Source organism: Micromesistius poutassou, assembly GCF_964030765.1.
Source record: "Micromesistius poutassou genome assembly, chromosome: 16".
Classification (NCBI taxonomy): domain Eukaryota; kingdom Metazoa; phylum Chordata; class Actinopteri; order Gadiformes; family Gadidae; genus Micromesistius; species Micromesistius poutassou.
In genome coordinates, this window is record NC_140286.1 from 3,206,699 (window position 1) to 3,222,630 (window position 15,932).

General features: G+C 43.9%; 1 protein-coding gene across 2 annotated transcripts; it reads right to left on the minus strand.

Annotated features, from left to right (window-relative positions):
- Positions 1–3,665: 3,665 nt before the first annotated feature.
- Positions 3,666–13,539, minus strand: fam49ba (family with sequence similarity 49 member Ba). Of its 2 annotated transcripts, none has more exons than XM_084480394.1 (11): positions 13,419–13,539; positions 10,199–10,272; positions 9,701–9,822; positions 9,400–9,505; positions 8,966–9,102; positions 8,563–8,640; positions 8,219–8,335; positions 8,031–8,110; positions 7,562–7,688; positions 7,093–7,163; positions 3,666–5,681 (listed from the first exon to the last, which is right to left on the minus strand). In XM_084480394.1, exons 2-11 carry the CDS (start codon positions 10,269–10,271, stop codon positions 5,612–5,614), a joined length of 981 nt encoding a protein of 326 aa, XP_084336520.1. In that variant the 5' UTR covers position 10,272; positions 13,419–13,539; the 3' UTR covers positions 3,666–5,611. The 2 variants fall into 2 exon arrangements, with proteins under 2 accessions (XP_084336520.1, XP_084336519.1); XM_084480393.1 differs by having other exon boundaries at positions 8,219–8,338.
- Positions 13,540–15,932: the final 2,393 nt, after the last annotated feature.

A 15,932-nucleotide genomic window follows, 5' to 3' on the forward strand; every position in this document is an offset into this window, starting at 1 on the left:
AGAGTGGATAACACTACTTGTGTTCAGTAGAAATGGCTCCAAGGTCTTCTTCCCTCACCCTTCAGGCTTTAATAACAACTGAAGACTCATTCCTTCCCATGGAAGACAACAATATAAGATCTTCCAGAGAGTGCTTCATTACCACAGAGCTCAGTATTTCACTAGATTCTGGTTTCTAGAGGTGTGAGCATGAAGTCGTCCACTTCCATTAGAGCCTCCAGATGTCTGTCTGTTACTCTTTAGTTTGATCCAGCTCACCAAAATCAACGACCATTTCAGTGATGATATTAACTTTGCACAGTAGCAAGGAGAGATCAAGGCTTGGATTGAACCCAGAACTACAGACAGTAAGGTCCAGGCTGTGATCTAACAGGGAACAGTGATTGATCCACATCTTCCGGCTCATGTCCGTTAGCATGGACGCCTAAATGTAGATTGAACAGCCAATGAGACATGACCTGTTGGGTCATGTGATCACCAGAGTTTTTGTACGGGCAAGAAGGAGAACGTCTCACTGTGTGACACCACTAATCCAACATGAACAGTAGTAGGTGGCAGAATGGGACGCTTTCACCTTCTGAAGTGACAACTCCCAGCTGTTCTCTTTTAGGACTGATGAGAAATCATCCTTCTGAGGATGGTTGTATCCTTTATCAAGCTCACCATTACTCTTGTTAATGTCAAGAATAAGAGTAAATGTTTCGTCCTTTTTCTTCTGGTACCAGTAGATATAATTACTACCACACTGGTCAGTGTTTGTACATCTGAAGGAGACGGCTTCCCCTTCTCTCCTGGTCCACGACACCTGGTCCTGAGTCAGCTCTGCTGCCATGGCAACCACCACTGTAGGGACAAGAGCACATGGATGAGCATCCGTGTTCTGGGTGGACGAAACTTGTTGTGTGGTGAGTAGTGATTGGTGGGAAACTGTCACCTAAACACAGTGAGCTCCAGGCAGCCCTAGAGAGTAGAAGCATCTGGTCTGTAGGAGAAGCTGAGCAGAGGGGCTGCCACTGAGATCAGGGTGAACCAGGGTGGCCTCAAATAGGTCCTCACGCCAGCCAACCGCCCCCAGGGGCAGACTTGGAGGGATTCTTTTGAGTGATATGTCAGTTGTTGAACCAATGGCGTGGCGCCTGTGTGTCTGGTGGTTTCCCTCCCCAGCAGCAGTGGAGATGGTGTGTGTGTGTGTGTGTGTATGTGTGTGTGTGTGTGTGTGTGTGTGTGTGTGTGTGTGTGTGTGTGTGTGCGTGTGAGTGTGTGTGTGTGTGTGTGTGTGTGTGTGTGTGTGTGTGTGTGCGTGTGTCTTTGCTAGGAGATCAGATAAGCTCAGGTTATCTGTATTAGTGCAGATCTGTTTCCTCCATCAGCTCCTCCTCCATCAGCTACAGACCACAAACATCTCAGAGCACCACATCCTGTTCACCAGCACTGATGAGGAGCTGTCAATCAAAACAGCAGCATAGCTGTCTCCTTGACGACCAAGGTGTCGTCTGAAATGGAGAGCCTGATCGCGTATATAAAATAAAACACTGATTATTGTAGAGTTCACATTAATTAATAAAAAATCGACTTCAGTGATAGAAACCATTATGAACAATATGTCAGGACAACTTAACATTGAAATGTTTGTTGTGAGACACAGGTATTCTAGAGCATAATTTAAACCGTCCACGAAATTAGGAATATAGAGATTAAATAAAAAATACAATATATGAAAGTAAATAAAAAATTTCAAAAATCCCATCCGACACCTACTACCACAACAGCAAGGGTAATAGCCCAAACCAAGTGAGGCTTTAGTAGTACTGAGATGAAGTGGTCTTTGGACTTTTTGACATTTAACAGACGGCCCCAGATTATACTGAATCCTGATGCAGATATGTTGATTACATTACATGATCCACATATTTTTATTTACAAATATTGGATTCATGATAATTATTGACGGAAGCTTTATATATGAATTTAAGATGCACCACAAAATGTATTATTAATTTGAAACTGCATTCTACATTTAATAGAAAAAAAAAAAAAAAATGTTGAATATGTGATACAAATTAGGCCTACTTTCACTGGTCTTTTCATTTTTGCATATCAGAATTAGGCCTACTGAGCAACCGACATAGACCAAATCCCTGAGCGCCTCTACATCTCTTTCCTCGCGAACCAACTCGCGATCCTCCATCAGATACCACCTTTTCATAACAGGCTGCTAATCGGGTTATATGATCCAAATTTAGATATTTTTTTTCTGGCGATCCGTCATCCATATTAGGCTTAGTGCATTCCGTCGCACGCTCTTGAATAGAATGTGCTGCGGTACGGACTTTGCGCAATGTACAAACCCCTTTTTTATTTTGATGATAAAAGCAGTGTCTTCATTGAAACTTAAATGGGTCGTGTTTCCAAACAGAGCACCGGTCTGAATCAGTGAGCAGTTTCGGAATCCGAGGGAACGGTTTATAAAACCGTGCGCACGGATTTAAACATATTTAAACAAGGATTTAACGGATTTAAACAAGGTATTGCCCATGTCATGTGAGCCCAGAGGCGCTTCGTATATTTCTGTTAATTGTAAACCCAATATTGTTATTTTTTAACATTGTTTTGAATATATTGTTGAGTTCTTTGAATGATGATATTGGAATGTTTGTAAAAAATAAACTTATCACTTGAAACACCATGTTTGGCTCATCTTAAATATGTCTTATACTCATGCATGAGGCCTGTATAGGGCCAGACCGAACCACATCCTTGTGCACGGTTTCGGAATCCGAGGGAAGGTTACATTCCAGCCATTTATAAACATTATTAATCTGCATCTTTGCATCTGCATGCAAATAGGTCTCTGGCAGGGTATTATTGATGGTTGACATAGGCCTACACAAGTCGACTTCAACTAGTCAGCAATAGCCTACCATTAGGCCTACACAAAACATTAAACGAAAATCGATATAATATATTCTTAAATGTTTTTTAACCCTTTGAAAGAACATTCTTTAGAGCAAACTTAACCGACTGATGGCGTCAAGGAGATTCTGGATATCAGCTGTAGGAAGGACTGCCCCCTGGTGGACAGAGCACCCATCGGCGGGGCCATTATATATAGGCCTACATTATATAATACAGGTGAAACTGGAAAAATTAGAATATCGTGCAAATGTTCATTTATTTCAGTAATTCTACTTAAAATGTGTTATATAAACTCATTACATGGAAATTGAGATAGTTCAAACCTTTACTTTACTTATTGTGATGATTAGGCCTATGGCTTACGAAAACCCACAATTCTAAATCTCTGAAAGTTAAGAATATTGTAGGCTCAAGTAAAGCTGCGTTAACATGGACACTTTGTCACATGTACAAAACCATGTTTTCTTTTTCTACTTAAAGTGTCACACTCTAATCAGCTAATTAATCAAAAAACACCTGCAATGGGTTCCTGAGCATTTAAATGGTCTGGTTCAGTAGAATTCACAATCATGGGGAAGACGGCTGACTTGTCCAGTGATTATACTTTTAATCACTGGATAAACTATCCAAATATAAGCCTATGCACTGGGATGATTTCATCCACAAGTTTAATATTATATGTACATTCATAATTATATAACAAAGTAGCCTGAAAGGAATGAGGAAAGAGAATTAAACTGTTTGAAAAATGTAAAAATTTATTTGGCATACATAAATCAAAAACAGGCAAAACCGAATCATAAAAAAAACACTTAAAATACAACACTTAAGGTAACATAAAAAGCTTACGTATAAAAACGGTACTGTTAAAAGCCGTAACTGTTGGTTATTTGGTTGTATCCAACAGTCAATATTTCCAGTGACATGAACAAGAATACACAGCAATCTTTCTTCATTCGGTCAGTCCAAGTTTACACAATAGTCAAGAGAAAAATCGAATGAAATTGTACCAATTTCGACCTTGTTATGCACCTTCCTTACTTTCCATCACCTTCCTCATCCTTTAAAAAAATATTTTAGATTTATTTGACTTGATTGCATCAAGTCCAAAAGGGTGGGGCATCCCATTCCAACCAATAAAAACAAAGTTGCTAGGAGAGTAGGAGAGAATCACATCGTGATTCACGTGTCCGTTGGTCCCACCCTGTCGGCCTGTTTCACTTGGAAATACGTCACATTACAGAAGATCTGTTCTGAATGGAGCACTCAAACGTTTTTCCGTCTTTAAGTCCAGTATACAGCCAGAACATGGGTCAATATTCAACAAACTATTCAAAATTACTCCAAATAAACTGGCCAATTTTTCTTTTTGTTAATATGGTGGGTGGTTCCTTACTTCTTTAGACCTCATGAAGCATTTTGCCACTCCAGAGTAATTGGTTATCAAAGAGGTAGTCAAGAGAAACCTAAGCTACTAAAACAAAACGATAAACGGCACCAGAGCTGTACACCCATTCCTGATAGAGTAACCGATTACCATCGGAGGAGAAAAAGATGAGCATATGATTTTAGCTATTAAAGCGATGGTGAAATTGGGTAAGCTGGCAAATTCTTCCCTTTGACAGTTCTCCCCATGCCTGATGAGCATACAGCCCTACCCCCATTCCCTAGTTACAGTTAAAGACGCAGCCTGTTGGTTGGTAGTTGAGTTCCAAGCCTAAACCCGTTGTTGGAAAGGAATTCCATTGATTACGATTTGCGGATAGGGTTGAGAGTAATGAAAAAGGGTAAGTATATAAAAGTGTCCACATGTTTACTATGAAATGGAATGTAAAAATAATGACTGTGTGCTCGGCTTGTGGCCGTTTACATTTTCTCTGCCGTCCAGTCTGGCCCTGCAGTTTGATGATGTCATACCTTTTTGGATGTAGCTCTGGAAACCAACGGTCATACGACTGGGTTGAAAAGTACCGTGCACAGATGGCCAATCGGTTCGCCGTTGACGGGATTGCCGCATACATTTTTTAGTAGTCATAGTGGGCCGAGACAGACTGAAAGATTCCTAAACTATAAACAAACAAATCTGATCATTTTACATCATATTTAGCACAGCAATAGAGGCCCCCAAACATTGTCATGCAAGGATTTAGCAGGTTAGCTAGCTAGCTAGCCAGCCAGCTAGCTATGTCTGAGCAGCAATCAGTCTAAATAACCGGAGGGATTGTCAGACCGCAAGCAAACGGGATGCAGAGAGTTAAAAACAGATATTACGAGTACTACTACAAACAAAATACTCTCACCACGCCAATCCTGTGAAATGCATTGGAACATTAAAAAAACTAAAAACAAAGAAATATTATTTTAAGTAGGGCTGGGCGATAATCAATGCTATCGTATATCGTCTTTCAATGTGATGGTGACATCACAAGATTTAACATAAGCGTGTATTTGCTTTGTATCATAACACAAATATAATAATGCGAGTAATAACACTAAATTACTAGAGTTATGGAATGAGGCCATCAAGTTCATCATACTGAACTTTGAGACAGGGCAATGTATCCATTTCAAAGTACAGCATAAATATTACGATACAAAAGTCTTCGTCACCGCCCAGCCCGACCGTAGATATGATGAAAAGAAAGCTCCTGAATTGAGGACCACATCGGTCCGAGACTCTTCTTGTGTCGCTTCGTCAATTAACCTGCAGCATGTTTCTGATCTGCTTCGAGGTCGTGTCATCGTTGAGATGTTTGGTGGTATATCTGGAGAGGAAAAGGGCATAAAGTCAGGATAAACCACGCCACCGTGTCCAGCTAAGAGCGGGGGTAAGCTCTAGTGATGGGTCGTTCGTGAACGAATTAGTTCGAATGAACGACTCTTTAACATGAACAAACCGACCTGATTCCCCGTTTGAGTTCGTCTCGTTCGTTCTCCGAGACTCGACTCCCAGCTCCACCCACTAGTTGCTGAGTCGCTGACGCTGACTCGTGAGTCGCCGTTCGTTCACTGACTGTGTTTAGCGGTGAAGACTAGAGTACTGAGAAGTCACGAGAGCCAGCCGGGCAACAACATCCCGATTCCGAACATGAAGCGCTCCTCAGTTGAAGGAACTTAGTTAATGTTGTGTTGATTGATGACCGTTTGCACCATTGCATGATCGTGATTCGTTTGAGAATGAGAACGAGGGAGGATCTGAGTCTGACCGACTCAGCTGAGAACTGTGCATTTGTGATTTGTTTGAATGAGAACGAGGGAGGAGCTGAGTCTGACCGACTCAGTTGAGAACCATGATTCACCGCTACCGGAAACGCAACTGAACGAACGAACGAACGAACGATTCTTCTTTGCAAACTGACCGACTCAAACTGATTCAAGCAAACAAATCATGAAATCCATCACTAGTAAGCTCCCTCCGTTTCTCCTCATCTGCATTACTACCACCATCATATGATATTCTCTACTAACGGCACCGCCGTGATTTATCCCGCTTATACCACTGCCACCAGCAATGATTAGCTATTAATTACTTTCAGCTATAAAAAGGTATTTGTTATTCTATCGACTTATCTGCTGAAATTTCAATGTTATTTTGCAGTGCTTTGAACATATTGATTTGCGTGTTTGAGGAAACTGGTAGATAGTTCTAGTTCTACTGATGTGTGTGTGTTTTTTGTTTGTTTTTTTATGCCACTGTCAAAGACAAATTTTCATTTTATCTAAAGTTTGATGGACATTAAAGAATCCAAGATTCTGTTTTAAGATTTGAGACAAACTGCAGTGACAACTTCAACATGGATCTGTCGACATAGAACAATTCATAGACAAGGTTTATCTAGTGCAGGCATACCGTTGCTTTCAAATACCTAAATTCTTAGCAGCATCATGCCACAATTATCATTTGTGGAGAGCAAATAAATAGCTGACTCTTTTAGGCGGGTAAAGGAGTGGCAGTTAAAGGCATGACAGATATGGCATGCAACGGTGTTGCAGATAACTGAGTATAGGTGTGGCAGGTGAGGGTGTGGCCGGTGAAGGTGTTGCAAGTGAGGGTGTTGCAGGTGACGGTGTGGCCGGTGAGGGTGTTGCAGGTGAGGCCGGTGAAGGTGTTGCAGGTGAGGGTGTTGCAGGTGAGGGTGTGGCAGACAAAAGTATACAGGTGAAGTAGGTCCTGACCTGAGAGCGTTGAGGAGGCCCTCTACGCTGCTTGGAGGCTGCTCCTTCAGAACTCTGATGCAGCCCTTCATCTGGAAAACAAATTCATATCAACAAGTTCATATCATCTGGACGATAAATTCACATTCATTTCAACATTCCAACTCCTCCATCTTGAATTGAAACAAAAGCCGAAATCTTGTCCAGACATTAGCCTTGTTCCACAAATGGGGAACAACTGACATTCTCTGAAAACTTTTCAAGATAAAAACAATGATTACGTTTTACACATAATGCATCTGTTGTAAATTACCAAAGATAGTCTTAGAAGTCTTACAGATCAGTATTGTAAATGTAAAAAAAAAAAAAAAAAAAAGGTTTTATCATTTATTGAACGCAAAACCTTGTTCATTGCTGACTGTTCTTTTGGGGGGTAAAGAAGTAAGACAAGAGCCGAAAGCAGAAATATCTGGGGGGGGGGGGCACGTACGTCTATCCCGGAGGTCTTCACGAAGGCTCCAGCAGGGTGGACGTAGTCGTACAGGATGATCACTCCGACCATGACGCGCAGACAGAACAGTATCGTCTCATCACTCGCAAAGCGACTACGGTACTCCCTGGACACACACACACACACACACACACACACACACACACACACACACACACACACACACACACACACACACACACACACACACACACACACACACACACACACACACACACACACACACACACACACACACACTTCTCTTGAATAACTAATACTTGTTGTAATGTAATTCCATAGTTGATCTTGTCTGCAGGTCTGTAAAGTGAGACGTCAGTCTGTAGGTCTGTAAAGTGAGACGCCAGTCTGCAGGTCTGTAAAGTGAGACGCCAGTCTGCAGGTCTGTAAAGTTAGATGTCAGTCAGCCTTAATACTCTCTTCCCCTACAGACGGAGGCAGGACTCACGGCGTCTCCAGCATGACTTTGCACACGCAGGCCATCGTACTCAGACAGTCCGTGGTGTTCTCTATCGGCACTTCCGGGTTCTGCACAACCAACCAATCACAAACCGCCTCATGAGCCTTTCAACGTAATGTTTTGTTACAAAAAGTACGGTGACTTCCGTATAGCAGAGTCGGGTGGCCTGCACTCACATCCGAGACAAACTTTGTTGTGCCGTCGCTCAGGGTCTTCAGCATGGGCGTGGCGTTGGCGTAGAACAGAGACATCCGATTGGCCAGCTCGTTGTTGACCTCATTCCCTTCGTCCGCCTGCTGAATTAAAGGGTTTATTTATAGAGACCAACAGGCATCCAGATTCCACCAATCAAGAGGTTTAACGTTTTTTATGCAAAACTGCAATACAAAGTGCTGACCAATGGACACACAACAAGACCAGATTGACCGTTATAAATGACGACAAAAAAATGAATAATAATGTATTTGTCCGTCACTAGTGTGTTGACTTTGGGTGCGTGCGTCTGCGTGCATTCCCTCACCGACAGGTTGTTGATCCTCATGCGGCTGATGGTCCTCCTGTAGTAGCTGAAGTCGTTCTGGATGGCCGGGTTGGTCATCTGGAGGAGAGCATACAAACATGAGCAGGCGGACGGGAGGAGGACCAGGGCAGGAGGGGGACACAGGGGCCGAACAGCTGGGTACACACGCCGGCCGCGGAGGTGAGAGTTGGCTGGTGTGTGCAACGTGTGCGTGCATGTAGAGGGGAGGAGCAGGTAGAGGAGAGGAAGAGGGGAGGAGGAGCAGCAGAGGAGGAGGATGATGAGAGGATGAAGAGGAGAAGGATGGTGAGGAGGAGATGGGGACAGGAAGAGGAGAGGATGAAGAGGAGGAGCAGGAAGAGCAGAGGAGGATGATGTGAGGATGACGCGGAGAGAGGCAGACCTTGAGTTCGTCGAAGCGCAGCGTGAAGTGGAGAATCTGGGCAAACTGCCGAGCCAGGGCCTGCTCCTGCTCCAGGTGCTGCGTGGGGGAGCTGCCCGACCGGGTCAGCGCCACCAGGAGGGACCGCAGGGAACACTCTGCCACACACACACACACACGCACACAATCAGGGCAACATCCACCCACAAACAATAACCTCACATCTAAGGCAACGCCCACATCCATAGACATGGATTTCTCTCTGATCAAAGTCTTTTTGGACTTCTTAGGCATCTACTATAATACTGTAAAAGAAAGCAGGAGAAATCAAAAGGCATCGTGTTACAGCTGAATGACCCGGCTCTCCTTTAACATATGGAACCCCTAGCGGTCGTTTCTTGCCGTGTCAGTAGATCCTACGTAGGAGGAACCGGGGGGGGGGGGGGGGAACTCACCGAGCTTCAGGGAGAACTGGTAAAACTTTTTCAGTTTTCCCACCAGGGGAACCACCGCCGCCCAGGCCTGCTCCTGCACTCGCTCCTCCCCCGGCCGCTGGATGGCCTACACACACACACACACACACACACACACACACACACACACACACACACACACACACACACACACACACACACACACACACACACACACACACACACACACACACACACACACACACACTTTAGGTCCACGGGCCTGACGGCGTCAGATGGACTCTGGTAAAGCGTGTGATGCTCTAGAGTTCTAGCCACTGACCTGTCTGATCTCCTCCCCTGCCCCGCTGTAGGCCTGCAGCTCCGTCAGCACCACCAGCGCCTCCGTCAGCACCTCGTTCACCTCCTCCCAAACCTGCCGCTCCGCAGGGGAGGGCTGCGCATCTGGAGGAGCACCAGGTTTTAAAGGGATAGTCTACATAGAGCTGGTCTACATAGAACCGTTCTACGCAGATAAGGTCTACATAGAACCGTCCTAGGCAGATCAGGTCTACATAGAGCCGGTTTGCATAGAGTAGGTCTACATAGTCCGTATACAAATATAAATCTAATATAAGATTGTGAACACAGAGCTGGCCTACGTAGAACAGGTATCAGTAGATCAGCACCATTTTGGTTCTCATCAAACATTGTAGATCTATGGTTTTAGATGGAGCTCAACCAAGCGGTGGTGGGGTGTGCGTGTTTGTGTGGAAGCCCATTTCTGTGTGTGCATATATGCATGCGTGTAGGAGTCAATGTCTGCATGAGTGTGTCTTACTCTCAAAGTCCAGGAAGAAGTTTCCACCATTGTTGTCGATGTCTCGGCTCAGCACCTTAATCAGGTTCCCCATGCTGCACACACACAATGTTTATGATACATCCCACAACATAGAGCATTATTATAATAGTATGTTTCCTCCCAATATCAACAGTCTCATAAATGACTAATGCTACCCCCTGCTGGGTGGAGAGTGAATTGTAGGATGACATCACAGGTGGGCTTATCCACCAAGATGTACGATGGATTGATCGACCTAGCAGATTGATCAACTGATCGACTGTGCCAACTGGTATGCTGATTTAGCCTTTTAAATAAATGGATGCATTTAAGACGATAGAAAACAGACATGCAGAAATATTGACGTCAATATTGGGGCCTCCTTCAAGTAGGCTACTGATTGTTTCCCGGGTTACGGGTATGAGTCAGTTCCAATGCCAGAAGCATCTCAATATTATTGACTGATACATTTATTTTGTCAATGAAATTATTACCCTGTAATATTCTTTCTAGTATATATAAATCTTGACTTTTTATTTTGTCTAGCACATTTGATTTTCTAGTATATCATGCCCTAAATAGGTATCGGTACTTGTCAGTGACTTGTCCGAGTCTGTTGTTCTGTGCATCTACAACAAAAGACTTAAACTTGTACAAACACTTTTTTTTTTGGAGTGAATTCACGGCCAAATATTAATACGTTTGAAACATATATTCTTCACAACATAACACCCGAGGGGAGCTCTTGTCCCTTCAGTGATGCGGTTAGGGACGAGGCGCTGGCGGCGAATTCTGGAGAGCAGCATCCAGTCTCTCCCAGCAGCTCATTCATACTGAGAACGAGCTGCCCGCGGCTCACACCACAACAGGTAGTGAAACCGACACTGTCTACAGGGAAACTACCCGCCATGACTGTGGCAGGAGCCGCTTTAGACCACAGCACAGTTTGGTCCACAGGACAGGAGACCACCGCTAGGCTAACACCAGGGTCTTTCAACGCCATCTCTGAAAGGTAATATCCTGTCTGCTGGAACACACCGACCAGCCAGCAGAGGGCGACAACACTCAAGAAATTCCAAGAGCCGTCATAAACAAGATTTGACATGTTCAGTAAAGACACACACGCGAGATTCAGATGTCCATCAGTTGTCGTTCAGCACCACCAGTACGGTCAATAAAAAGTCCCGTATATGAGATCCGATTTGTGTTGCTTGTTGTGTTATTCACACACACACACACACACACACACACACACACACACACACACACACACACACACACACACACACACACACACACACACACACACACACACACACACACACACACCTGCTCAGGATGTTCATGTCTAATGAACATCAACATGTCTCATATCATAACAGCAAACATAATTTAAGGTGTTGGCATAAACACCCACTGAAGGAGTCACAAGAAACCCAACCATGGCAGGACGACCCAGCACACAGGAAGTGGTAAGCACTTCCTGTCGCATCGGGTCTAGAGTGGATTCCAAATTTAAAACTACAATAAATCAAACATATCTTTACATTGCTTTGGGCTTCATTATTACCTTACATCACACAGACAAACTCAAAACAATGCGTTTTTATATACCTCTGCAAGGTGAGAACGAAACCAAAATAATCCTAATCCGAAATCCTCATCTACCTAGTTTGCCATGCATGGGCCACAATGGACACTCGGATGCTTGTCATCACTAGGTGAGACGACCAGACACTAGAAGTCTATCTATTGCACGACACCTGGTCAGAACAGGATTCAGCACTCAAATTCAAACAAGAACACACTGATAGGTTTGGTGCTCGTCATCATTCTACATTGTCTAGTCTGTCTAGATGGGGACAGGAGGCTGTGGTGGTTTTGGGGTGTTCAAAGAACCCCAACGTCCACAGACAACCCATAGGCATCCTGGAGCAACATGCCCTAACCCCTACCTGCGCCTTTATAATCTAGCCGTTAGTCGCTTTGGATAAAAGCAGTTGCTATGATCTGAAGCAATGCTAAATGGTTAGTATTGTTTGGTGTAAACAATATTAGATTATTATTAGTTTAGTTCTCCATTAAACTAATGAACGGAAAATCCAACCAATCAAGAGGGTGAGAGGGGAGAGAGTGAACAGAAGACTTGCACATCACCAACGAACTGCGCCACCTGAGTTCTGAGAGCGGGTTTGAGAGAGAGGGGGACCCATATATTCTGACACCGCCAGACAGTGAACGACGTAGATTGTGCAGTACTGCGCTTTCTGTGTTCACAGTACTGCGTGATTCTGGTCTCCATGGAGAAGCTGTAGGTCAGACATCCATGCAAACCAAAAAAGAAACTAAAAGAAACAACCATTTGAATGTCCGTCAGTTGAGGTTAACAGCATGAGGGTGAGCTCATGCTTTGACACAGGAACTGTGTGGGGAGATGGGTGGAGGAGTGACTTGCTGTAGATTGATCTGACATATTTACATATCTATGTATCCAAGTCCAACAACATACAAGGACTTTAATCCCATAAAATACACACACACACACACACACACACACACACACACACACACACACACACACACACACACACACACACTTCTGTTTTTCCGAGTTAAAAATGTGTCCATGTCATCCTTAACACAAAACCCTCCACTCTTTGCATTTTACCTACTCACCAAAACCTTCAATGAATTGACGCCCAGGAGGCCAGACTCTGTGCGTACGCATGCGTACGGGCAACTAATTACATGCCTGTCGTTCTCCAGTCAGCCCCAATGCGGGTTTTTTTAAATGAGGAAGTGTCAAATTTGTTTATGAAAGTTGGGCCTATATGCGCTAAGAGGAAGCGTACAAAGGCGGCAGGCGTTCGGCCGCTTTCCTCCTACATCTCGGTTTGGTTTTTAGTTCGGTTCAAGTGGACACAAGTTGTCCAAGAGCGCTTTACTGTTTAGATAAATGTCCATCAAGTAACATAAACTACATGAATGCTTACCTTTCGCTTTCCAACCCTAAACGCAAACTCGTTTCTTGGTCAAATCCGTCCGAAGTGAAAATGGAGAGAATGAGCGATGGACTCCCGCGGTACCTGGGGGCAGCCAGCCCACCTGCACGGCCCCCCACTTACCTGTCTCAATCGGAGTGCCGTTAAAGTTTACCCCCTAAACCAAACAAGCCAAACGAAAACTGTGCACCGAAAGGATGGGATGAGTGAGCGCTCACCTTTTAATAGATTCACAAAATCCTTTCGGATCGACGTCGTAAGTCTCCGTTATCACCAGTCAACCAGGTGTGTCGTACCGTTGGTTCTTTACATGTTGGTTCAACCCGGAAAATAGTGAGTCGCGTCAAGCCAAAACAAATCTGCAATATGTATCCTGGCTTCCGGCCCGCAGATATCTATTATCTTCACAATAAAGGCCCTTGTGTTTAAACTTTATTAAGGTTTTAGGTATGATCTTTATTAAGACAGTTTAATCTATAGTAAGACGATTACAAACTGTGGTTCCTTCTCCGACGCCACATATTATGTCTAAAAGTACATACATTGGAGATCAAATAATTTAAGGTAAATACACATTTTCGGCCTCATACGTTCTCGACCACTGCAGCATGCAGGCTCTTCTGGTTAAAACATGCAAGGCGCTTACAATATGTTATATTCATTCACTATAGTGTGGATGAAATTATAGCCATGAAAATGGTTGGTATGGTTTTGCTTAATGACATAGCACGTAACAGCGTCTGTTTGCATATATGTATGACATACGTCTAAAATCACTTTTATACTGTATGACAATTCCAAATGACTGTATAATACAACCGAGGCAAAAAGCACGGATTCTACCGACCATAACAAAATAAACTCCAAATAGACCTTTACTGTTGGAGACTTAAATCAACCGGAAGCTGCCTCGGCTCTAACGCACACGCGCTTCACAGTGCTCTCTGAGCGTGAGTTGGAGAACGGGGAGAGGCAGCCCATAACTATAAAAGGAATTGATTTCTTAAGGAGGAAGTGACACTTATTGACAAACGAGCTGGCCTGAACCAAAGCAACAGTGCATTAGGAGTTTATATTTGACCCTTTCAGCCGCCGAATAGCGCTAAGACGGTCTCTAAGCAGGCCGGGATGCCAGAGTAGTTCGTACTCTCTGTGATTGCCTCGGAGACCGTGTTCTCAACGCTACACATTTCTGTAGCCCCAAGGCTCAGTTCTCGTTCCTCTTGCCACTGTCTTACTGCTCCTGGTGCGGTGTCTACCTCTGACTGCACAAACATGTTGTTAAAATTATAGTTGCAGAACACAGATTCATGTCATTAGTAGCACCAATCATGTAATTAAATATGATGTTAATCAATCCGTACATTAAGTCAAGACGACAGCAATATTAAACGACAACATTCAAACGCGTTTGTTTCGAAGTAATGCAGCTGAATTTTATGTCTTTTTTCAAAAAAAAAAACCAACCCTTCCCATCCCGCCTTCCACGATCTGTCTCTGGGTGTCGCCCCCCGAGGGACCGGGGGCCACCCCATCACAGCTGGTTTTGAACTGCCAAATGAGAGACGTAACAGACGATGAGCCATTCGTTCTTTTTATTGATCAGATCTGATATAACATTTAAACAGGAACAGAGTTATCACAGTATTATGAAGAATATCGGCTTCCTGTGTGTCTGCGATAACGGGAAGGGGGGGCTGAACTCCAAGGAAGCGACTCTTTCGCGTCGTTATCATCTTTCAGCGGCAGGGGGCGCCAGAAGCCGTCCCCCATCCAGTCTTTCCAGTGATGTGCTTTGCGTTTTTCGTTTGGTCCTCGTTCTCCAGCCCGTCTCCATGGCGACGTTGCTGCGATGCGTGTCTTTCGTCGAAGCAGCGGAGGACATGCACGGAATGACTTAAGAAACCGTTTAAAAGAGTGGTAACTATCCCCAGTAGATTCTTCTTTAGCTGCTTGCTATTCTAATGAGGGGTCTTTGGACCACCCCAGCCGAGCACAGCCGAAACAAACCTGGTGGTGTGGGATCGGAACCAAATGGGTTCTTGGATACAGTCTTGTCTAGTAATCTACTTCTGATCGGGTTTGGGTCTGAATTGAAAACTGCCATGGGCCCAAAAGTGGTTTGTGTTTTTTTTTCATTCAACTTTAATAAATTATTTTAGACTATCGTTATTATAATTATTATAAATTATTTTATGTCTAAAAACATTCAAGGTAATCCAATAAAGATTATAGCACAAACAAATGATTGGTAACGAGATTCGATGGTGAGTCAAACAGCACATGCTGCGTGTCTTTTCATCAGTTAGTTATATAACTGTTTTTTTTCTGGATGGAGGTCGCTTGAAGGTCCTTCAGACTCTGCTGCGGTCTTGGGCCTTATATAAGACAGTGCCTGGTCCCTTTGGGCTTGGGTCTTGTACAGCATCTTCGGACCTCTACTTGGTACACAAGAATTAGAAACCCTTATTTCAAAGTGGAGATGAAACCATTCCACACACGACCCGTAGACCCGTAGGGCCATTCAAATAATCCGTTCTGTGAAATCACTGTAGATATATAGCAAAGTGGTTCTTAATACAATGTAACGGATTATATCCTCAAGTCATGATCCTTCCTAGAGAGATGAGGTCACATCCACTATGCACCAATGAAACTTCTTCCTGGTCACATGACCAGCTTCGTCAGCCACAGCGGTCACTGCCCATTCAAACTATACACAACAACACCAC